At 46.1% G+C, this 26,329-nt stretch overlaps 1 protein-coding gene across 2 annotated transcripts in view; it reads right to left on the minus strand.

Moving 5' to 3' along the window:
• Positions 1–625: 625 nt before the first annotated feature.
• Positions 626–26,329, minus strand: part of pard3ba (par-3 family cell polarity regulator beta a) — a 178,789-nt gene continuing 153,085 nt past the window's right edge. The window contains exons 23-24 of one of the 2 annotated variants that reach the window (XM_020482699.2): positions 10,620–10,696; positions 626–3,752 (exon numbers count right to left, since the gene is read on the minus strand). In XM_020482699.2, the coding sequence (XP_020338288.1) occupies positions 3,404–3,752; positions 10,620–10,696 (426 nt within the window). In that variant the 3' untranslated portion in view covers positions 626–3,403. The remainder of the gene's footprint in view (positions 3,753–10,619; positions 10,697–26,329) is intronic. The other variant, XM_031824564.1, reaches the window with a different exon arrangement.

The following is a 26,329-nucleotide window of genomic DNA, read 5'->3' on the forward strand; positions in this document are numbered from 1 at the left end:
GTACAGATCCTTATCATGCTAAAACATGAGGTGATGGTGGCGGATAAATGGCACGACAATGGGCCTCAGGATCTTGTTATGGTATCTCTGTGCATTCAAATCGTCATCGATAAAATGCAATTGTTTTCGATGTCCGTAGCTTATACCTGCCCATACCATAACCCCACCTCAACCATGGGGCACACTGTTCACAACGTTGACATCAGCAAACTACTTGCCCACACAACGCCATACATGTGGTCTGCAGTTGTGAGGCCGGTTGGACATACTGCCAAATTCTCCAAAATTATGTTGGGAGGCAGTTTATGGTAGAGAAATTAACATGAAATGATCTGGCAACAGCTCTGGTGGACATCCCTGCAGTCAGCATGCCAATTGTACGTTCTTTTGAAACTTTAAACATCTGTGGCATTGTGTTGTGTGACAGATCTGCAGATTTTAGAGTGACCTTTTATTGTCCCCAACACAAGGTGCACATGTGTAATGATCACGTTGTTTAATCTGCTTCTTGATATGACACCCCTGTCAAGTGGATGGATTATCTTGGCAAAGGAGAATTTCTAACTAAAAGGGATGAAAACACATTTTTGCAAACAATTTGAGAAATAAGCTTTTTGTGAGAATGGAACATTTATGGAATCTTTTATTTCAGCTCAAAACATGGGACCAACAATTTATGTTGCATTTATATTTTTATTCAGTGTATAAATGTCTGTGGGTATTACTGACAGTGACTCCTGATAGTGGCTAATATTTAACATGATACAAATTGTAAAATAAAACTGAATAAATCTTGGGTATATAATGAAAACATTTTAAAGTGCATACATTAACTCGGCAGGTTCAGCCCTACAAACCTATAGCTTGGTCTTCCAAATTTCATCCACACAAATTATGAGGGCACACAATAAAACGTTTGAATAACTGCATAGCTATTTCTAGACTAATTCACTGAGGAAAATGAGCCACAATACATGTTATTCATGGTTTCCTTGCACGTACAGCTGTAGATACCTCAAACACACCTTTATTTCTGAGATCTCCACCCAAAACGAATAGCGGGTTAACAGCATGCTATTATCATGCATAAATTCAAGGTCAGATTACGCAGAGAGAGAGTGCATTAAAGGGAATTACGTTCCATTTACGCATGCTTAACTCGGGTCAGAATCGTCCCCAATGTGCCCTGGTCAAAAGCAATGCACTATGTAGGAAATAGGGTGCCATTTGGGATGAAGTCTGAAACACACTGACTGGCCTCGGCAGCAATTAAACACTAACTGATAAAATGAGCCCTCAACAGATTCTAATTATCCTAATTTCAACCTCTAATTCCACCAATCAGCCAGATCTCCCATTTCTGTGGGAGCAATTTAGGAGGTAATCACTTCAGCACAGAGATCTCCTCAGTCTTAATTGTTGAGGGTGATTCAGTCTTTATCAGAAGTAAGACTGGGTCTGCGTCCCAAATGGCACCCTATTCCCTAAATAGTGGAATACTTTTGACTAGAGCCCTATGAGCTGGTCCAATGGGCCCTGGTCAAAAGCATGGCACTGTGTAGAGAATAGGGTGCCATTTGGGACGCACCATGGGCCTCTCTGTTATCGTAGGGGGCTAATTTATCTCCAATGGGAAGGCTAAACTGGGTTGAAAATCTTAATGAATCATTTGGGCGAGATGAGTCATCATATTGGCGATTGATAATCGGGATCATTGGCATAACTTCGCAATTTCATCATCCTGTAAAATGAGACGGCTAAATTGGTGAACAATAAATGGATTCATCTTTGCATATTGTATATGATCTTTTACAATGTATATTTAATGCACCGCATAATATAAAAACATCCATTTACAAACAAAGGTTAAACTGTATCATCATTAACGTACATGATCAGCGGTCAGCGTTGTGATTCTTGAACATCACACAAGGGAAATGATATAAATGGAGAGAAAGGATCATCCCGGTGCATATGAGTGACATGTTTAAGTGTCTCTCTTAGGCCTTCATCACTGGAGACTGTGGCTCTGTCCCAAATGGCACCGTATTCCCTATTTAGTGCACTACTTTTGACCAGGCCTCATAAGGCTAAGGACACAGCCCATACGGGTTCTGCTCAAAAGTGCAGAATATAGGGAAATAGGGTGCCATTCGGGACAGGTGTGGTGAGGAATATAGTTAGGTCAACACAGAACATTTAGTTTGTTCAACAGTGTCTTTATGATTACATAACCCAAATTTGACATAGCCATTTTAAATCATAAACACCACACGCATTATACTTTACTTTAAAAAATAATACATTATGGGCAGCAGAATTTTGTCACAGGCAAACAACAGTTAATGGAAGGTTTTTAGCAAAAAGGCCACAACCAAATCAAACCAAATGCAAAAAACACCCACATCTAAAAGGCAGATGGAAGGGACACGGCAGGAGGGAAAGATGCTTCGATGTGGTCTTCATTTCCTGTTCCTCCCTTCCTGTTCCTCCGACCTTGTTTCTTACGAACAACTTCCTGTCCAGTGTCAACTTCTTGTCCAGTTGTCATTTTGTCTTCCGTTATCTCAAAACCCTAATTTTACCATCCCTGGCCTCTCACTGTTGTTCCGGAAGGGGGGGTGTCTTTAAGTTTGTGCAAGCCAGCAACCCCGCAAGAGCTCGTCTGGTATTCAATTAAAAGTCTCTTTCCAATCTGTACATTATGTCTACCTCCAGTAATTCTGGACCCCTGTGAATCTAAAGTCATTATTTACACCCCCACACATGCATAAAGAGACATTTCTAAACATACCTCTATACATACAGTACACACACAGACCTTCACTGCCTCTAAAACATGTCAGCAGCTGAGAGGAGTGGTGTTCCGATGATTGCCTGGTCCATTAAACTACCCCTTCCAAATGGCACCCTATTCCCTACATAGTGCACTACTTTTGACCTGGTCAAAAGAAGTGCACTAGATAGGGAACAGAGTGCCATTTGGGATGCAACCCCTCCCTACTGCTTTGATGTTTGTAGATCTCAAAGACCTGGATAGGTGTAAGCAGTATGGCTAAAGCCTATTGGGCGTCTAGTTGGGAGCCTTATTACTTACACCAGTCCGATACGTTCAGATCCGGAGACACCAAACGAGATAGGGGGGATGTTTTCAGACGGGGGGGCTGTAGAGAAGCAACGAGTGCGTCTGATTTAGGGTTGGAGTAGTCCGTAATCTTTCCAAAATTCCCAGGATTTCCAGAAATCCCAGGTTGGAAGATCCAGCGAATCAAGAAGAAATTAAATCAAATCAAATAAGGCAGAAACATGGGTATCTTCCAACTGGGATTTCTGGGAAATCTGGAATTTTGGGAAAGTTACCAGAATTCTGCAACCCCAGTCTGAGTCCATCTAGCTATCACACCTACACCGCTCCGATCATAGAGTTCTTCTGGCGTGGGTCCGGCTGCCTGCCGTCCCTGTAGCCGTCGCCGTGGCGCTCGGGGCTGGCGTCACGGTAACCGCCCCTGCCCACTGTCTCATAGCGGGGGGCGCGGGTGCCTGGTGTGGGGGGCACATCCTGGCACTGGGCAGCCCGGTGGGGCGAGGATTGGTAGTACCTGGGGTCCACCTGGGGTGGCCCAGCGGGCAAGGTGACCCGGGGCAGGCTGGAGGGGTGGGGCTGGGCCTCTCTAGGGGGGTAGTAGTTGTCGCGGCCGGGGTAACCGGGTGCTGTTCTAGACTGGGTGGGGTAGTCATTCGGATCTGTTCTCCTGCGACACAATCACCCACATACAGAGGACAGAAACATTAGAGAGTGTAGAGCATTTGTTCCCTAAAAATGTGTTTTCAGTCAACTTGTGTGTGTGCATACGCTTGTGTGTAAATGCACATATCTGATTGAGTGTGTGAGTGTGTGACCCAGGGGGAGGGGGGGGGGAAGCGCAGTAAGGAGGCTGCAAGCAGCTGGGTGTCTCCGATTCCCTCCCAGTGACTGTGGGATGATTAGGGGGCTAAGCTCCTGGCGTAAGGAGACACGCAGGGCGACTCACAGAGGCAGGATGGATCACCTTTCACAGCACCATTCACATTTTTCCCTGCTCACGCTCTGCCTGGGCTAAGTTACACACACAGCCAACAACCAGGACCAAAGCCCAAAACTAGGCCTTCTCCCAGGTCAGATAGAGGTGATAGTAGAGGGGTAACTGCATTGGTAAATTCCCTGTTCATTTTCATAGATGCATTTGTGATACCAACTTGCTTCACACACACACACACACACACACACACACACACACACACACACACACACACACACACACACACGACCATAGACCACATCCCACCCACCAGCTCTACATCCTCTGAGGACAATAACATGTCCATCTATTCATCAATCCAGCCATCCCTCAATCTCTGGATGGAGAGACAGATAGAGGGATAGATTAATAGATGTGATGCTGTGAAAGGGTCATTTCGGGGCAGATTTGGCCTGTGTAAACTGGTGGAAAGATGTTTAGGCTAGTGGGAAGATGGAGGAGGATGTGGAGGTGAAAGCCTGTTTGGAGGCCTTGAGCTGGGGTCAAGGCTCAGGCGCTCTCCCCTCCCTCAAAACCCCTGCTGGCCTTCATCTCTCTCCATATCTCGCTCTCTTTCTCTCCCTCCTTGTCGCTTCTCTCAGCCCTTAGTGACATCATAGGGGCCCCTGTGCTGAATGAGAAGGGACCACGTGGGTGTCAAGTCTACATAAACCACATGCTGTTGATATCTGGCATGCCTAGTCCACTGCCCCACACACCAGAGATCTCCCAAGGGAAGAACATACACGGCTTGTTACGACGCACAGTCAACAGGTGCAGAGCCGCCACACTGAGCACGCCTGGGAGTGCACAGTGAGAGCTCTACTCTCACTAACTCTAGGAGAGATAGACAGAGGAGGGCTTTCAAACTCCATGTATACATGTATGTGAGTGTAAAGGTGATGGTGGATGTACGCGTGTATCTAAATGTATGTCAGTATAATGGATGTGTGTGTATGTGTGCATGTTTGTTTCTGTAAGGTGTGTAATATACACTATATAGACAAAGTATGTGGACACCCCTTCAAATTAGTGAATTTGGCTATTTCAGCCACACCCGTTGCTGACAGGTGTATAACATTGAGCACACAGTCATGCAATCTCCATGGACAAACATTGGCAATAGAATGGCCTTACTGAAGAGCTCATGGTTTCCATGTCCGAGCAGCTGCACACAAGCCGAAGATCACCATGCGCAATGCCAAGCGTCAGCTGGAGTGGTGTAAAGCTCACTGCCATTTGACTCTGGAGCAGTGGAAACGGGTTCCCTGGAGTGATGAATCACGTTTCACCGATGCCAGAACACTACCTGTCTGAATGCAACTGTAAAGTTTGGTGGAGGAGGAGTAATGGTCTGTGCTAGACCCCTTAGTTCCAGTGAAGGGAAATCCTAACGCTACAGCATATTCTAGATTATTCTGGGTTTCCAACTTTGTGGCAACAGTTTTGGGAAAGCCCTTTCCTATTTCAGCATGACAATTCCCCCATGCACAAAGCGAGGTCCATACAGAAATGGTTTGTTGAGATCAGTGTGGAAGAACTTGACTGGCCTGCACAGAGCCCTGACCTCAACCCCATCGAACACTTTTGGGATGAATTGGAACGCCGACTGCGAGCCAGGTCTAATCGCCCAACATCATGCTCTTGTGGCTGAATGGGAGCAGCCCAACATCATGCTCTTGTGGCTGAATGGAAGCAGCAATGTTCCAACATGTAGTGGAAAGCCTTCCCAGAAGAGTGGAGGCTGTTATAGCGGCAAAGGGGGGACCAACTCCATGATTTTGGAACGAGATGTTCGACGTGGTCATGTATTACATGACCATACAGACCATACTTTTGGTCATGTAATACAACCTGACAGAGGGAGGTGTGATCCTATCCACATGGGCCAAGTGAACGCAACCAATAACATGGTCATGTAATGAATCTGACTCACACCTCTCAACTGTCAACACTCTAAAGCTGCATCCCAAATGGCACCCGGTTCGCTATATAGCACACTACTTTTGACCAGGGTCCATAAGGCTCTGGTCAAAAGTAGTGCACCATGTAGGGTATAGGGTGCTATTTACATTTTGGGACACAAACTATACCATGCAAACAGCCCTTGAGATGTGGCCTGAAAATGGGGAGATGGTGTGTGTGTGTGTGTGCTGGGGTGTGTGTTTATGTGGTCTGTGTGTCTCTATGTGGCATGTTTTTTTTGTGTGTGTGTGTGTGTGTGTGTGTGTGTGTGTGTGTGTGTGTGCGCGAGTGCGCAATGACATTTGGGCATAGTTTCCACCTTACGACAAGGAGGAATTTGGCCCTGGTAAGTGAGGGCTATTTGCACCTGCCCAAGGAAACGGAAGGATAATTATGCCCTGTGGTTCTTATCTGACCCCCAATAAACTCCATTGGTGGGAGGGAACACAGCTGGTAGCTAGCAGCCATGGAGGCTACGGAGAGGTTGCTTGGAGGGGATCTAACCCATTCTCTGGAGGGTCCATAGCACTTACTGACAATCTGCATAAATGTGTGTGTATGCGTGCGAGTGTTTCAGTTTGTGCTATGGACTTTCCAAACTAACGGACAGACGGCGGGATAGACATACACACATGGCAGGCTGAGTGCTCGAGACAGAGGCCAGATCAGGCTGGTTTCACATTAAAGGGATATTTGGCAACGTGGCATTTTATCTTCTTCCCCAGGACTAGACACCCATAGATTTCCATTCATGCGCTAGTCGCAACAACTACCTCTAACTTCCTTCGTACTGGACACAGAGACATACACATGGTATCCACGAGTTCATTTGACTCCGGATAAGGAGATAAAAGGTATTCATTGCCAAAATCCCAAACTATCCCTTTAATGAAAACTATTAGGCTGCTATAGAGAGGTTCATGTTTATCAAACCAGTCTAGATAAACATTAGGGAGAGGGCTTTCACACAGACAAGCATGCACCCAGCCACGCGCAAAATGTCTGTTGTTTGCCATCGCTCTGTCTACTCTATAGTGAGTACAGCGTGGATTACACTTTGCAGCACTGTATACCACTGAGACCTTTACACAGGAGTAACACGGACTAAAATGAGACTGAATAGCATCAACAATTCTATCAGATATCCTGGTGGCCAATTACTAAGTGGTAAAAAAGAAACGTTCCAGATTTGACTACTGGTACTTCAACTGGTTCAGAGCTAAAACACATGGTCAGCCTTGACTAGAACTTTCCGTCTGTTTTGTGACTTCATTGGTCGGCAGTCGATGACTCACTCACTCAAAGTGTTTATCCTTTGTTTTATTTATAAAGCCATGATTTCGTTTTCCAACGCAGCTTGTGCCTGCCTCGGTGACTGTCGGAGCCCGAAAGAGCGGAGTCTCTGCAGGCAGCCAGGGCCCACTGACGCGATGCCTTTAAGAAAGCCTAACGGCTAAACCAGTTTCATTTCCGAAAAAACAACAACACTGATTTCATTACGGGCCCCTCGGTTTCATCGAAAACAGAGTTAGCGGGGGAAAGAGTGCATTTACTCCGGACCGAAACGGCAACACAAGGTCGCAAAAAGGGAGCAATGACTCTGCGACCCCAAACAAAAAAGGTCAAATCCCTTCTAAACAGGTTCCGCAGGGACTTGAAGAACCGATCAGGACCCTTATTCAACGTTTCTCACAGTAGGAGTGCTGATCTAGAATCAGTTCACCCCTTGTCCTTGTGATTGTTGTCCGACTCTGAGACGCTTGACACACACAGAGCCAGATCCCGTCCCGTCGTGTCAAGGAGCGCCGTGAACGAGGAAGACGGGATGGAGAGTCGACCGTTCAACTTGTCTCTTGGGTCTCTGAGAAACCTACGGGTGACTGGGCGTGCCGATAAAGGTCAATGAATTGAAATGATCTGGATTGAAACGAGAAGTAAGGGAGGCGGAGAGTGAGAGACCAACGCTCCTGTGCTGATCAAACATTTGCCCAGCATGCACCTGTTTAAGTGACGTACAGTGCTGACGTGGCCGTCTGTCGGGGAGCTCAGTCGTGTGCTCACAAGGGAGAAAACGCGCACACCCACACACAGCTCCAATCACGGATCATTAGGAGGGAAGGGACCACGGATCAGTGGGTCGGGAGACACTGTAGGTGTACGTGCCGTGGAACAAAACGACTGAGCTGAGACCGGGGAAGGTTAAAGTCAGGGGCAGTGTGTTTGTGTGGTCAGATTGGTCCTCAGGTATTTAGGAGGACACACAGACAACCCTTCTGGTTTATCGCGTAGCCTTGCACTTTGTGAAGACATTTACATTATTGCAGTAGTTCTGGAGTTATATGTGCCATTCAGACCACACACACACACACACACACACACACACACACACACACACACACACACACCCCCACACACCCTAATTCATGAGGGTAATATCAGTCCTCTATCTGAAGCACTGGCCACCGGCTACACATTAAATCACACAATTATCAGCCCAGCGACCACCGTTCACGCACACAACCCCAGATCAGCAGTCTAATCCAATCATCTACGGGTCATGGGCCGTTCTGATTGGCTAACCTGGGGCTGAGCCGTGGAGCCCATGACCCAGTGCTTCAGAACAGTAATGACCTTAATGTGCTCCATATGGGATAGTGTGTGTGTGTTTTACCCCTCCCTCTCTCTCTCCCTGTCCCTCCCAGCACCAAAACCCCAGTCTAGGGAAAAGCTGATCCCCGCTACAGGAGCAGGGGCTGGGATGGGGAGAATAGAGGGGTACTACCATTCCCCCCTAAGGCACTGGACTTCCAGACATTGCAGCCCCAGCCCCTTCCGCAGCCAGTGTCGGCTCCATCCTCACAAAAGACAGGCAAAATGTATGCTAATGCAACACAGCCGCACAGCAGAGACACTCATTTGAGAGGAAATGGCTTTCAATGAGCTGGGCCCCGGGGGGGGGATCTCGCCACAAAGTTCTGCTCGGTTTGAAAAACACATTTCACTTCCCTCTCTATTTCGCTCTCCATATCGCTCTTCGTCTTTCTGTATTTGTCCCCCCTCCAAAATCCAGAAATATATTCCCCCAATCTCTCTCTCTTTGTTTTGTCAAATTCCTGGAGAGATGTGGTGTTTCTGGGGTACAGGGCTTGTGTTTCATCCTCGAGTGAACATCTCAAACAAGAGAGCAAACATACAAGGTTTGGAATGAATCATTCGGAAGCAGTGCGTGCGGCACTTTGTCCTCTCTTTGTTCCGGTGCTGAAAACGTGCTGCTCCCCACCAGCGGTTTAATGCCCTGTCAACTCTGTGCACTGTAGTCTCACACTGAGACTTGAACAGAGGCTTACGGGGTTGACACCTCTCACTGAAAATCAGAAGAGAGGGCTAAGCGACAGCTCGGACATTTCTCTCGACAGTTCATTTCACCGCCTGCGATTCGACGCCGGGCCGAGTGCGAGTAACCATGAGTTAGTCAGACATGTGTTAGCATCATCTTAGCATGAGCTCACAGCCGAGAACAGACACTGTTTTCCAGACCCAATCAGTCACACTGCTCCTGTCAGTCTATGCTCCATTTAGTCATAGTGCATCTCAGTCCGTGTGGCTCCACTCCCTTCTCCTTGGTGCCCCTCATATCAGCCGGAGCAATAACCCGTGAAATGATTGCTCTCCGCACCGCTCCACTGTGTGCTCTGGTTGTCTCCCAGGCCCACCACACTGTATCCATCTATGGGGTGTGTTCTCCTGGTTAGCGCTGGGGGACTTTAACACAGCAGAGTGTGTGGGGGGGGGGGGGTAGACGGGAAAGAGCGTGTGAGTGTTTGTGTATATGTACAGAAGGTGCTAAGTCGACATGTGTGCAAGTGACATTTGAGGATGTTGAGTCAGGATGAGGATGTTGAGTCAGACGGATAGAGTAACATGGTAATTGTTATATAATATAATGTATACCATTTTAGCAGACCCTGTGTATCCAAACCACTTACAGTAGTAGAGCGTGCGTACATTTCCGTATGGGTGGTCCCAGCCGGAATCGAACCCACGACTTTGGCATTGGGCCGTGCTCTACTAAACTGAGCTGCACAGAACCGCATCATGCTCATGCATAATCTAGGTGGACCTCTGTGGCGCAGAGAAAGGATCCATCCACCGTCTATCCTTTCTGTCTCCCAGGAGCTGATCGGGGCTACTCCCGGGATGAGGAGGCGCTCCCAAGGCAAACACTCCAGATTTAATTATAAGCTCTAAAGAGGATTACTCACTCTGCTGCCGTGTGTGTGTGTGTGTGTGTGTTGATGGTGGCCTAAAACAGATAAGACAGACAGATTTGCATGAACACACACACACACACGCCAGGGTTGGGCTCAATTCAAAATCGAAGGCAGTCAATTCAGGAAGTGGTTTGAAATAAAAATTCTGAAATGTAAAAACTTAAAAAATAAAATAGCTTTAGTTTGTCAATTTATTGTAAAGTCATTGAAAATAAGAAATGCCCTTTTTTTCTAATTATTGAATCGTAATTCAAAATGTACTTCCTGAAACGAACTGCCTTCAATTCGAATTGAGCCCAACCCCGACAGGCAAACACAGCCTAACCTGGCGTGGGCTGCGTACTGTCGCTCCACGTCCTCATAGCGGGGTGCCGGACCGGTATCAGGTCCTCTCACGGCCATCTGTAGAGGAGAGGCACATAATGGTTCATGTTATTATTACTATTACACACCTGTCTGTCGATTTCTGTCTACCCCCCCCAACGTCACTGGCTAAGCCTGCGGATGGCTTAGTGTTAGGGTTCATATAAGGGTTAGCGTTAGTTATACGGGTAAGAGTTAATATTGGTTAGTTGTAGCTGTAGTCTACAGTCAAGTGAGAAAGGACAAATAATACAGTGGGGCAAAAAAGTACTTAGTCAGCCACCAATTGTGCAAGTTCTCCCACTTAAAAAGATGAGAGAGGCCTGGAATTTTCATCATAGGTACACTTCAACTATGACAGACAAAATGAAGAAAAAAAATCCAGAAAATCACATTGTAGGATTTTTTATGAATTTGCAAATTATGGTGGAAAATAAGTATTTGTTCAATAACAAAAGTTTATCTCAATACTTTTTATATACCCTTTGTTGGCAATGACAGAGGTCAAACGTTTTCTGTAAGTCTTCACAAGGTTTTCACACACTGTTGCTGGTATTTTGACCCATTCCTCCATGCAGATCTCCTCTAGAGCAGTGATGTTTTGGGGCTGTTGCTGGGCAACACGGACTTTCAACACGGACAAATGCTTCTTACGAAGCCACTCCTTCGTTGCCCGGGCGGTGTGTTTGGGATCATTGTCATGCTGAAAGACCCAGCCACGTTTCATCTTCAATGCCCTTGCTGATGGAAGGAGGTTTTCACTCAAAATCTCACGATACATGGCCCTATTCATTCTTTCCTGGTCCCTTTGCAGAAAAACAGCCCCAAAGCATGATGTATGTTTCCACCCCCATGCTTCACAGTAGGTATGGTGTTCTTTGCATGCAACTCAGCATTCTTTGTCCTCCAAACACGACGAGTTGTTTTTACCAAAAAGTTATATTTTGGTTTCATCTGACGATATGACATTCTCCCAATCTTCTTCTGGATCATCCAAATGCTCTCTAGCAAACTTCAGACGGGCCTGGACATGTACTGGCTTAAGCAGGGGGACACGTCTGGCACTGCAGGATTTGAGTCCCTGGCGGCGTAGTGTGTTACTGATGGTAGGCTTTGTTACCTTGGTCCCAGATCTCTGTAGGTCATTCACTAGGTCCCCCCGTGTGGTTCTGGGATTTTTGCTCACCGTTCTTGTGATCCCTTTGACCCCACGGGGTGAGATCTTGCGTGGAGCCCCAGATCGAGGGAGATTATCAGTGGTCTTGTAGGTCTTCCATTTCCTAATAATTGCTCCCACATTTGATTTCTTCAAACCAAGCTGCTTACCTATTGCAGATTCAGTCTTCCCAGCATGGTGCAGATCTACAATTTTGTTTCTGGTGTCCGTTGACAGCTCTTTGGTCTTGGCCATAGTGGAGTTTGGAGTGTGACTGTTTGAGGTTGTGGACAGGTGTCTTTTATACTGATAAGTTCAAACAGGTGCCATTAATACAGGTAACGAGTGGAGGACAGAGGAGCCTCTTAAAGAAGAAGTTACAGGTCTGAGTGCCAGAAATCTTGCTTGTTTGTAGTTGACCAAATACTTATTTTCCACCATAATTTACAAATAAATAAATTTAAAATCCTACAATGTGACTTTCTGAAAATTTTTCCCTAATTTTGTCTGTCATAGTTGAAGTGTACCTATGATGACATTTACAGGCCTCTCATCTTTTTAAGTGGGAGAACTTGCACAATTGGTGGCTGACAATACTTTTTTGCCCCACTGTACATCTGTCAACCACCACCACCACTTGTTAAGCCTCAGAATGGCTTAGTGGTAGGGGAGGGCTCTACAGAGTGACCATTTTACTCGCAGTGTTAGGGGTGGTCGACAACAACAAAAACATGCAATCCCCTGAAGAGAGCTCTTCACCTCCACATCCCACTCCTCACACAACACATTCCACGTGTATTTATTCCGTGTCACTATAATTAATATATGTATTTTTAAATATTTTACTCTGCACTGTTGAAAAAGGACCCGTTAGTAAGCATTTCACTGTTAGTTTACACCTGTTGTTTACGAAGCATGTGAGAAAGACCTTTAAACAGGTCAACATTCACAAAGTTGTAGGGCCAGACGGATTACCAGGACGTGTACTCCGAGCATGCGCGGACCAACTGGCAAGTGTCTTCACTGACACTTTCAACCTGTCCCTGACCGAGTCTGTAATACCTACATGTTTCAAGCAGACCACCATAGTCCCTGCGCCCAAGAACACTAAGGTAACCAGCCTAAAAGACTAACGACCCGTAGCACTCACATCTGTAGCCATGAAGTGCTTTGAAAGGTTGGTCACGGCTCACATCAACACCATTATCCCAGAAACCCTAGACCCACTCCAATTTGCACACCGCCCCAACAGATCCACAGATGATGCAAGCTCTATTGCACTCCACACGGCCCTTTCCCACCTGGACAAAAGGAACACCTATGTGAGAATGCTGTTCATTGACTACAGCTCAGCATTCAACACCACTAAGCTAAGGACCCTGGGACTAAACACCTCCCTCTGCAACTGAATCCTGGACTTCCTGATGGGCCACTCCCAGGAGGTAAGGGTAGGTAACAACACATCTGCCACGCTGATCCTCAACACGAGGGCCCCTCAAGGGTGCGTGCTCAGTGCCCTCCTGTACTCCCTGTTCACTCATGGCTGCACAGCCAGGCACGACTCCAACACCCTCATTAAGTTTGCCGATGATACAACAGTGGTAGGCTTTATCAGCGACGAGACAGCTTATAGGGAGGAGGTCAGAGACCTGGCCGTGTGGTGCCAGGACAACAAGGAGGACCTGGTTGAGAGCATGGCAAGAGTGTGCAAAGCTGTCATCAAGTCAAAGGGTAGCTACTTGGAAGAATCTCAAATATAAAATATATTTAGATTTGTTTAACACTTTTTTGGTTACTACATGATTCCATATGTGTTATTTCATCATTCTGATGTCTTCACTATTATTGTACAATGTAAAAAATAGTAAAAAATAAAGAAAAACCCTGGAATGAGTTGGTGTGTCCAAACTTTTGCCTTGTACAGTATATTATCAATTTATCCACAGGGCTGGGCTGAGGGGTGCGTGTGCACACACTTCAACAGAGACACCGTTTTTGGACACTGGGTTGAACATTGCACTCCAAAAAACCTTAATAATTGGCTGATTTTATGATGTCTTGCACACATTTAAGGCTTCCAGAACCACAGACAGCAAAGCAATGTCACAACATTATTGAACCTCCCCAATGTTTGATTGTCGGGAGGGTGTTCTTTAATTTGAATACTTTTTTTGGGATTTTTGGTAGCTCTGGGGTGCCAATAATTGTAATTAAAATCCTATACTAAAATGTAATTGCTTCGCCAATGTTGAAAATCCAATAAGGTGTGGAGACCAATCCTTTTTCTCCAACTTATTTAAGAAGAAATGGGGAATTATTTTTAAAAAGTGCAAGGGTGCCAATATGCTGTATTTGGCTGCAACTGTAACTAGCTACGACAAGGCTTTCCTAACCATACCGCCACACCCGTAGCCTACTCTCCTCTGAAAATGTATGTAGAAACCCTCCATGTCTCGAGCTAGACATAAACCATGAGCATAAACCACATTATGCCGAGGAGTAGGCCATTTGGGTATTGAGTATTGAGCCGCTCCATCTTTGTGTGAAGGTTAAAGGCATTATGCAAAGAGGTGCGGGGTAATGGCTGTAGTCGCTGTGTGCCATTTGTCTCGTCGGCCATGTTCCAAATGGCATCCTACTCCTTACACAGTTCACTCCAGTGCCCTATGAGCTGGTCTTATGGGCCCAGGTCAAAAGTAATGCACTACCGGGAATAAGGCGCTATTTGGGACAAAGCCAGGGAGAGCGGTAAGCCGGGGGCCAGAGCTCAGGTTAGAGCCGCTCGGTTGCATGTTAAGTCTGGTCATATGTGTCTCTGGGGAAGAGGGAGAGAGGGGGGATAAGAGGGAGAGAGAGAAGGAAAGAAAGAGATAAGAAGAGGGAAAGAGCGGGAGAGAACGAGAAAGCGGGGGTAGAGAGGGGCAGAGAAAGGGGAGGGAGTGGTAAGGGAGAGATAGAGAGAGAGGCAGAGAAGGAAAGATAGAGGGAGAGAAAGAAAGACGAGAGAGAGGGGAGAAAAAAAGAGAGGACAGAGAGAATGTCTGCATAGAGAGAGGAAATTCACTCCAAACATTTTAGTAACAGAGTTGGAAGAGTGAATTTGATTGGCAGTGGACTACTAGTGGACTATCAAACAAGAATATAACATGATCATTTTGTTCATGTTTTAGCTATTGAGCGGGTTGGTCTCTATGAGTAGTGAACAGTTGATAAGTGTGTGTGTGTGTGTGTGTGCCCAAAGGCCTGGACTCCTCTGGGCTGGTGGTGGTTAACACTTCCTAGAGTCTGTCTGACCCCTCAACCTCCATCCTACACCCCCCCCCCCCCCCCCCCCCCCCCCACCCACCCACCCACCCACCCATGCATAAACCGGGGCATAACTGCTCACCATGGCAACAGGGTAGAGTATAAATCTAGAGTCAGTGAATTTGAATTAACCACATACGAGCAGACAAATTATATTCACGGCAGTCTCTCCAACAACTATTGGACACAAAACAGAGAAGATCATACAACATTTTGTTTCCTATTACAACTCACAGACATTTTGGTTATGAGCCTGATGATGTCGTGTAAGTGTGTGTGTGTGTGTGTGTGTGTGTGTGTGTGTGTGTGTGTGTGTGTGTGTGTGTGTGTGTGTCGCAGAGCCAGTGTTAATGTGTTCTACAGGCATGGTAGCTTACAGAGGACCAGACTTTCTCTGGACACACTAAGCAGCTGAGGCCAGGCCACAAGCAGCCAATGGGGCACTGTGAGAGACTGGGGTTTCCCTCCTGTACTGGGAACGTTTAGAGTGCCATGTGGCAGCCCACTCTTCCCACCATGGAGGACCCTGTTGTCGTATGAAACTTTTCGGATTTGACTTGACTACAGTAAAACACAAAAAGTCATAGTCAATGGAGAACCACACAGCAAGTACAGGGGCTTTTGAGTAAAGGACAAGTTGATTTTCAAGCTCGATAAAATCACCCTTTCTTGCTCGTTTTTTGCCAGAAAACTAAGCGTCTGGAGTGCCACTAAGTGTGCCACAAAAACACACCAATCAAGTAGCTAAAGCCAGCTGTCGCATTCAGCAAAAATACGGTGCATATACAGGAAATGAATTTCCCGGAGCACTTTGCTCTCCTCGCAATTTATAGTCACGTGCGCACAATAAGCCTCAAACGAGGGCCTGAATGTCTTGACATAAAATACGAGCAATGCTTTCATGGTAAAACGGAGGTACGAGAGGGGGGAAAAAAATAATCTTCTGAGCCTCATTTCTCGCTCCCTCTCTTTTTGAAAAGAGTAATTGCTTGTGTTGTCTGCTATCCATCCATCTCTGATGCTAATTAGCCGCATCTCTCAGCGAGGAATCACAGCCTGGCGCCTGGCACATGCCACCCCCCTCCGCCGAATCCCCTGAACCACCTCCCGCTGGCACCGGACGCGCCCGCCTGCAGTCGGCTGGCATGAAGCAGCGGCAGTGAGATCCATCCAATATCTGCCATTCCTCATCATTTTCCGTAATGAGATTCCATTGATTTCCGCTCGGGAAACAAACTAGCACTGAGGGAATAGTTTTAGCCATGGCAGGAGGGTGGGGGCTTTCAGGGGGACTGAAGTCACAAACTGTGTCTCGCTACTAACTCAAACTGTGCTCATGGTGCTCTTGGTGTTTTGTAAAACAAACAAACAAACCTAACTCAGTCAGCCTCTAATCAACTCTCACTCTGCGGATCTTATCCCCCATGGTTGGCCAATCCGGCCCTACAGTACGTGTGGTATTGGTCTGTTTGATGCTTCACTGCTATAGTCATGCAGGCCCGTGCCGCCCAATGCCCCCTAAACACTCCCAGAGCTTGTTAGCAGTTAGCAGCAGATGGTAAGACTGGCTCATTTGGGGCCCAGTCATGCCTCCCCTTACAGCCATGTAAGGTTACTTCCAAACAGAGTGGAACGGAGCGCCAGCACGATCAGTGCAAGTACATGGCACAATCTGCCTGTAATTATATTGAATTGTTTTGGGAAATTGGGGTGGGATGGTGGGTGCAGGGGTAGTGTGAGGTTCATATCAACTTGATTGTAGCATTTGGGGGGTGCGCTGTCCTCTCGGCCTCTGATTGACTTTTCGACGGCAGGGGTAGCCGAAGAAGCCCTTCCCTGGAGAGCTATGAGGATGCAGGGTTCTAGCTAAATCCTGTTGTAACACAGCTGGTTTGGATACCGGTCCTCAAAAGGTCCTGGTGAGCAACTGATTAGTAGAATCAGGTGTGCTCGATTAGGGTTGGAGCAAAAGCCTGCAGGAGGTAGATCTCCAGGAGGAAGTATTGGCAACTGTGGGTTTGAGTGGTGTTCTCCTCATGTTCAGGGTTACAACTTGGATTCCAAAGGTAGGGGTGTGAGGAAAATCCACAAAGGGTCTGACCAATGATTTTGGTGGAGGTGGTGAGGAAAGGGGTATTTTCCGCCTCTCTGGCTCCAGGTGAGCTGCAGTATCGTCTATTTAAAATGTTACGGTGCGTTTTGCTCACGGCGCGTGTGTTTGTGAGAGGAAAATGTCCCCCATAGTCTAGACTCACATAGAGTGGTTCCAGTTCTATGAGCATTCTGTCATTCCGTCATGAGTATTCTGTCAAGTCATAGCAGCATGCACCCCCAGGGAGCCTACCAACATTAAAGATGGGAAATTATGATGACCTTTACACACACACACACACACACACACACACACACACACACACACACACACACACCTCCCATGAAAAATAAAACTGAGGGAAAGGTGATGAGGTGCTGTGTCCCAACCCAAGGGAATGAGAGTGTGCAGGGAATCGGGGATGGCGTTTGATTGCAGTTTAAACTGCAAACAGATCACACACACTCTCCTGTAGGTCAAAGACGACGCCTCAGGGATAAAGAGGCCCAAAATCAGTCCCGGTAGCCTTCGTCGGAGAGATAACCTAGTCGGGACGGCGCTTACGGAATTCAGAATGAACCGACATAAAACAAAGAGAAGAAGAGAAGTGAAGCGCTTTGTGTCTGGGGATGAGGAGGAGGCGCCGGGGAACGAGGACGGAGAGGAGAGGGGGGGGGGGGGTTCCGTGTTCGGAATGACTCATTGTGACTTTGAAAAGTGTGGAGGAAAACTCTTGAGAGAACTGATGCGACACATAAAAAAAAATGTGTGTTTTTGTATTGCACATTACATGTAGGGTGTCTGCAAACACATTCATCAAAGAAACCTCAGAGCGGACAGGAGAAAAAAGGAAATATCAAAAGCCATTCCAAAGCCAACGTGAGGTAAGCAAGATAAACCACCGACAAAACTTAGAAACAAAACAGAACAAAGAAGCCACTGATGACACAGATTGAGGGTTGAAGATGACATTGTCTCTAGATGCTGATCTAAGTTCAATTTGTCATTACACCCTCTTATGGTTATGGCTTGGGATGTGAGGGAAGAACGCTGATCCGAGATCTGTGCATAGGTCTAACTTCGATCTCGAATGCTGCTCGTCTGGGGTGCAGGGTCCCAGTCTCTCTTTGGCCAGACCCATTGGTCTCCAGTTCAATTAAAATACACTACATGACCAAATGTATGTGGACACCTGCTCGTCGAACATCTCATTCTAAAATCGTGGGTATGAATATGGAGTTGGTCCCCTCTTTGCTGCTATAACAGCCTCCACTCTCTGGGAAGGCTTTCCACTAGATGTTGAAACACTGCTGCAGGGAATTGCTTCCATTCAGCCACAAGAGCATTAGTGATGTTGGGCACTGATGTCGCGCGATTAGGCCTGACTTACAGTCAGCGTTTCTGTTCATCCCAAAGGTGTTCAATGGGGTTGAGGTCAGGGCTCTGTGCAGGCCAGCCAAGTTCCTCCACATCGATCTCGACAAACCATTTATGTATGTGCATGGGGGTATTGTCATGCTGAAAAAGGAAAGAGCTTTCCCAAAACTGTTGCCACAAAGTTGGAAACACAGAATCGTCTAGAATTCCATTGTATGCTGTAGCGTTAAGATTTCCCTTCACTGGAACAAAGGGGCCTAGCCCGAACCATGAAAAACAGCCCCAGACCATTATTCCTTCTCCACCAAACTTTACAGTTGGCACTATGCTTTGGGGCAGGTAGCGTTCTCCTGGCATCAGCCAAACCCAGATTGGTCCGTCGGACTGCCAGAAGGTGAAGCGGGATTCATCACTGCAGAGAACATGCTCCACTGCTCCAGAGTCCAATGGCAGCGAGGTTTACACCACTCCAGCCGACGCTTGGCATAACTCATGGTGATCTTAGGCTTGTGTGCGGCTGCTCGGACATGGAAACCCATTTCATGAAGCTCCTGACAAACAGTTCTTGTGCTGACGTTACTTCCAGAGGCAGTTTGGAACTCAGCCGTGTTGCAACCGAGGACAGACGATTTTTCAGCACTTGTCGGTTCCGTTCTGCGAGCTTGTGTGGCCGAGCCGCTGTTGTTCCACTTCACAATAAAAGCACTTACATTTGACCAGGGCAGCTCTAGCAGGGCAGAAATGTGACAAACTGACTTATTTGAAAGATGGCATCTGATGACAGTGCCGCATTTGAAAGTCACTGAGCTTTTCAGTAAGGCCATTCTACTGCCAATGTTTGTCTACAGGGATAGCATGGCTATGTGCTCGATGTTATACAGCTGTCAGCAACAGGTGTGGCTGAAACAAGCCAACAAGCCCCCCCCGAAGCGAGGGCCACTGTCCTGACCAGCTGCAGTTACAGCCTATAGCTACTGGGATTAAAGGCTAGTGTTTGTCCCCACTTCTGATTTGGGCTAGGCCGAACTTCTCAATTATACTGAAGCTTATGTAATTATATGGGTCTGTTAGAAGTTTTTGTATAATACTCCAGGAATAACTGAGCGACTGGCATAGAAAGGGAGGGAGACTATGATCAGTTATACCAAAGTGTCCAATAGACATGCTGACATGAGAAGAGCTTAGAGGGAAGAGAACGAGAGAAAGGAGAGAGTAGACCGAGGTTGAAATACTTGAAATAATTGTAGCATTTGCTTTAGCCTGCCTAGAGAGCCAGATGGGCAGAGTTTGCAACTAGGACGCCCACAAGCCTCAAAAGGCCCACAAGCCTCAAAAGACTCGCCTGAAGGTAACCCAGTACCAGTTTAAAAAAATAAAATGAATGGAAGTATACACTGAGTATACAAAACATTAAGAACGCCTGCTCTTTTCATTAGACTGACCATGTGAATCCAGGTGAAAACTATGATCCCTTATTGATGTCAACTGTTAAATCCTCTTCAATCAGTGTAGATGAAGAGGAGGAGACCGGTTATAGATTTTAAACCTTGAGACAACTGAGACATGGATTGTGTATGTGTGCCGTTCAGAGGGCGAATGGGCAAGACATTTAAGTGCCTTTGTACGAGGTAGGGTAGTATGTGCCAGGCGCTCCGGTTTGTGTCAAGAACTGCAACTCTGCTGGGTTTTTCACGCTCAACAGTTTCCCGTGTGTATCAAGCTGTCCACCACTCAAAGGACATCCAGCCAACTAGACACAACAGTGGGAAGCATTGGAGTCAACATGGGCCAGCATCCCGTGTGGAAGGGTTTTGACACCTTGTAGAGTCCATGCTCCAACGATTTTAGGCTGTTCTGAGTGCAAAAGAAGGGGGGAGGGCAATCAATATGAGGAAGGTGTTGCTAATGTTTCGTATACTCAGTATGTAAGTAGTTTAGTTCCCCAAAAAAAGGGGGTTAAATGTGTTTAAAAAATGATACAAACAGCTTCCTGATCTTTCTTTATACATCTCAGATATAGGACAGACACTTCAAAAAAATAAAACATCTTAAGATAATTATTTTGTAACTTATCTGCAGAAAAATATTGTTTGAAGCTGAAAAAGCAATAGTAACCCTACGCAAAATCGGGGAACCAAATTAACGGCTCTTTCACCAACGCGATTCGGTTCATGAATGACCCATCACTAAAAACTCGGACGTCGAAGTATGGTACTGGTCCAAACAAAGTTATGTATTGTCATAAATAATTACATTTTTTTCAGATAAAATATTCACCTAGCCACCCAATCAATGTGATTTTGTTAGCTGTGTCTCCGTCTGTACATTTGGTTAATTGATCCATTACTGGACAAGTGGAAGTTGTCCAGTAATTATTCATTTGCTGATCTATCACTGACCAGAAACATTTAGCATACAATAATGTTGCCTAAATCAAGTGCATTATTTTACTCTCAACTCACGTAGTAACCTTATATAGAGCCTAGGCTATTTTCCTATCCAGTCCCAATCCCACTGAAACCCAAAATCCTGACTCCTGTCTCGCATGAAAAATTCCTAATTTTAAATCTGTAGAAAGCACATCTCTTACCTATGCATGTCAAAATACTGCTCTAAAATTTCCCCCAGCTTCTCTGCGCTTTCTCTTACTTGCAGCCCGTTATGAGAGCATCGGTAGAGAATGTGTGATCAACAGTATGAGAGTAGATATGGATATTTTCTTAAACAGTGTTGGGTCCCTGTTAACATATCTTGATATTTAAACTATTTCCACTCTTCAACACCCCATTATTCATGAGCTGATCTGCCATCTGTATATTCGTCAACTCAATTTTGTCAAGTATCAGAGATATTCTGCCATTCGTTGAATGACGTGATCTTGCAAGTTTAGCAACGTTGGTCATTTGACTTTTGTTTGATTGCCGTTAAAGTTTGTACGATTCGACAACGCTATAGCCTACTCTGGGTGCGCTCTGTGCGTCCTGGGAGTCACTCTTATTTTGGGAGAAGCCTCGCGTATTAGCCATATCCTGATTGTAAACGCTTTATATGGGCACTTCCGAGTTGTGCAGTATTACAAGGGACTCTCAGGATATTAATTATTTCCGGTACTGAAACTTTGTCGATTTTTGGGGAAATATTTATCCTTATTTCTACACTCTCCCTCTCTTGATGATCCTCAATTTTCTCACTTCTGGGTCGTTCCACCTCAAATAGCGAGAGAAAGAGGATTTCAAAAACCATCATCTCAGATTGTTCTGAAATCGTTTCTGAAGTTAGTAACAGACACGATTAACATTCCTGAAAGTTTGGTCCAAATCGGATGTTGGGTTTATTTATTTAATATTATCTGAATCCTATAATTTAAAAGACGGCCAATTGTAGTGCAATCAATTAGGCTAATTTCGCTTAGATCAAAAAAAGATTTCACCCAAATGTTTCAGGAATGCTAATCTGACCTGTTTCTAACTACAGAAACGATTTCAAGAACATTATGAGATGGTGGGTGTCATGGCTTGCTGAAAGGGCATTGAATGGCTCTTCTACCCTCTCTCCCCCTCTTAATGAACCTCCCCTTTTCTCACTTCTACTCTCTGTTGATAAACCTCCCCTTTCTCACTTCTACTCTCTCTGGTGATAAGCCTCCCTTTTCCCCCTCTCTTGCTACACCTTCCTGTTCTTCACCAGTCTCTCCACAAAGCATTCTCTTTTAATCTCACCCTCCCTGCTTCCCATCATTCGACCCCTCTCTCTCTCCACCCCCCTCACCTCCCTCCCACTCTCCTCCCCCCCTCTCTCCTCCAGTCCACAACATAATTCTGCAGTAGGGCTACCCGCTGTGCTACAGTATGTCAGCAGCCCCCAACAGTAAGCAAACACACAGCAGGAGGTAGCACACCAGCTCATCCATTATCCCTTTGTGTTGGTGCTGCTGGGCTGTCAGGCCCAAAACAAGACTGATCTCTGGTCAGTGGTAGATCAGTCGCTGCTCTAAACACGGGTCACTTCTCTGTAGTACAGCATTAGCTCCCTCCTATGAGGCTTTGATATGGTAGATTAAGGAGAAGATAATGGTCCGACTACTGCTAGCAGGGATCATCTAGACTGCAGTAGGGGCCGGTATCTCCGGTCCTGGAGGACCGTAAGTGTGTGCTGTACGGGCTTTTGTTCCAGCTCGAATAACATTTATATTCAAACTTATTGAGGTCGAAATTGAACGGGCACATGATCAAGTCATTGTTTGAGTTGTTAGTGCCTGAACAAAAGCCTGCGGTTGCCGTGGCCCCCAGTTGCAGCGCCCACCCCTCATCTAAAGGGAACATCCTGCTAAAAAGACTAGGCTCTACACACCCACCACACAATTATGGTTATGCCTGGGCACCTGTGCGGCACTAGGGGGTCCTCCTGCCCCCTGGGCGTCCCACAGTGCTCCTGGGGGGTAGAGTAGACCATCACCATCAGACGAGAGGCACGCTAGCCATCCATCACTGTGACGGCGGTGGTTTTTGCTTACTTAATGATGTGGAGGGTGTTTATGAAGCGAATGCCGCGCCCGCCACAGCTCGCATCATCTGCCCCCAGGAGTTGACATTAAAACATCATCAGCGTGATTGATGTCCGCCCGACAACATTGGGGGGGTGTGGACTGCTTCGGAGCTGACGGGTCACATCTTTTGCGGAGTGTGTTAATGTGTGGGATGGGGGAGTGTGGGTAGTGTGTGTATGTGTGTGATAGAGTAGGTGTGTGTTTGATAGAGTGTGTGCTCGTCTGTGATTTGTGTTCATTAATGTGCCACACACACACACACACACTGCCCCTGTGGTGTGTGTGTGTGATTCCCAGGGTAATGAGTTGGAGATAAGTTGTTGATAATATTATATTCCTCCTGCACGAATCGGCCCTGATATCCGAGTTAGCATCTCTTGTAGCCAGTTCACTTCCTCAAGCCTTCATTTCCCCTCCTTTCATTACTTCAATTATGGTTACATCCCAAATGGCACCTTATTCCCTATATGGTTCTATGCTTTTGACCATGGCCCATACAGTAGGTCTCTGGTCAAAAGTAGTGCTCTGTGTTGGGAATAAGGTGCCATTTGGGACAAATCCAATGTGTCTTCTATCCATCCTCCATGGTCAAGGGCATTTTCCACTGTAAATCCCAAGCTTTGGTACATGGAGGTTTCAGAAAAGGACTTGTAAAACACTTAATTCTATTTCATTTAGCTGGGTGTTTTTCAGTCGGTTAGACATTTACCGAATACCAAAGATGTCCCCTATTCCCCAAATAGTGCACTCCTTTTAACCAGGGCTCATTTTGGACGCATCCTTTCCTTGCCTATGCCACGTGCTTGTGGTAGAGCGGAACTCCAAAATGGCTGCCAGTTGCATGTGGCTTACCGCGTAGGGGACATCACTGCCAGCTACTGTGGCAGCCAAATGGACAGCCACATCTAAAAATACCAGAAACTGGCCAGTCTGTACACATGACATCGTATACACTATCATTATCATGTCTCGAAAGGATAAAAAGCTATAGAGCCCTGTCCCAAATGGCACAGTATTCCCTATATAGTGCACTACCCTTGAGCAAGGCAGTTAACCCCTAAAAACAAGTGCTCCCCGGGCACTGATGGTGTGAAATTCGATTAAGGCTGTCCCCCGCACATCTAAGATTCAGAGGGGTTGGGTTAAATGGGAAAGCCACATTTAGGTTGGATGCATTTAGTTTTACAACTGACTAGGTATCCTCTTTCCCCATAGGGCCCTGGTCAAAAGTAGTGAGCTATTTTGATAAATCGGGTGTTATTTGGGACGCAGCCCCTGTGCTTGGACAGATGGTATATGTGGGTGTGTACTGAGACTGACATGGTCAAGGCAAAAAGGTAGAGATGAAGGGAAACATGGGATGAAAAGGAGAGAGGGAACACACGAGAGAGAGTATGCAGGAGTCACAGGCAAGAAAAGATGAGAAAAGGATCAGACACACACACACACACACACACACACACACACACACACACCTTGATGAGAAAAAAAGTCTTTAATGTGTGGATAAAGGCTTTGAATGAAGCATCAAATGGTTTAATTTGTATTAAGTTGGAGATGTTTTAACAGGGGATGGAGAGTGGGGGCGGGGGGGGGGCTATCTAATATCTTGTTGGTTAAATTCCCTTACTGTATTTAATGTTCCAAATACTTGTTATTGAGGAGTATCAGGTATGCAGGTTACTAAGCAGGATAGTGTACTCCCAGTGACAAATAATTCAATAGAAAGGACACATAAAAACTACTCTTATTGTATTTTATGTTTGCTGTTATTGTTTGTCTGTGAAACTGAAGATGTAGAAAAATAATATCTTTTTTTTAAAAGATGGAGAAATGCTACGTATAATCTTTTCAATTAAGCAATGTTTCCCAGCGCGGCACGAGCTACATAAAGGAAGGACGGACCTTGTGTGACCTTGTATGAGCAGCGCAATACTCAAGTGTCATTAAATCTTTGAAAACATTCAAGGCGACCAGACCAGGCTGCTGAAAAGAGCAAAGAAAGACAGCTGAAAGGAGGGCACAAAAACAGGCTACACGCAGGGAGACATGGGCGCAACAAATGCCAGAGTGAATGAAACGTTGAAACATTTGATTTACTCTCTCTCTCTCTGTAGATGTTGTAACTATTGGTCTGCTGTCTATTTCCATTTAACTTACAGTATTTATTTTTGGTCTCAAGGTTTACCTCACACATTCTACATGGGCTATACAGTTTATAGGTTTAACATATGCTTTCTGTCGCAGCCTTTGATTTCATCGGAGTCTCTGTTTAAATGATCATTTTCCATAGGCAGCTGCCTCAGGGGAAGCACCCTACAGCTGTGCTGTTGACGCTGCATTTGTTTCTACTGCAACTAACAATCAGATGGCGAGTTGCCTCCCCAATCACTGCTTCCTAATTGTCTACACGTTTGAATAAGGGCATTCGAAGGAACACACAACAACCGATTCCAAGAGGCATCGTTAAGGCTGTTTCAGCGTGTGAATAATGCTCTTCGATGGATCAAAACAGAACCGGGGATCAGAAGGATGCTTTAACGGTCTCAGTGCTTGGGCAACGTTAGAAGACGGTTCCACACACGCAACCAGAAGTGTGAGAGAGAGAGAGAGAGAAAGAGAGAGAGAAAGAGAGAGAGCAAGAGAGAGAGCAAGAGAGCGAGAGAGAGCGAGAGAGAGCAAGAGAGCGAGCGAGAGAGAGAGAGAGAGAGAGAGAGAGAGAGAGAGAGAGAGCGCGAGAGAGAAAGAGAGAGGGAGAGAGAGAGGAGAGTGAAAGAGAGCATGTTTGTTTAGGTTGAGCATATGAAAATGTCACCACCTTAATGTTTATTTACTTAAAGAGAGAGAAATGGAGAGAGAAAGAGGGTGCTGCCACTGTAGAATACTTCATACTAACAAGAGAGAGCTCCAAATAAACCCGGCCAGGCTTTAAGACAACATGGATCGTCTGTGACTCGGCTCCACAATTGGGAGCAAAACATGCCAACGCCTGCACACAAACTCCCACACACACACAGTTTTATTACAATTGCCTGTTGCAAAATCATCCTTAGTTACCATACGCACAAAGGGAAATGAATAAGTACACCATCACATCCCCATATGATAATACTGCCTGGTGATATCCTATGGAATGATCCATATTATGATCCACACTGAGTGTACAAAACATTAAGAACACCTTCCTAATATTGA

The sequence above is a fragment of the Oncorhynchus kisutch genome, linkage group LG5, assembly GCF_002021735.2.
Source record: "Oncorhynchus kisutch isolate 150728-3 linkage group LG5, Okis_V2, whole genome shotgun sequence".
Lineage (NCBI taxonomy): Eukaryota > Metazoa > Chordata > Actinopteri > Salmoniformes > Salmonidae > Oncorhynchus > Oncorhynchus kisutch.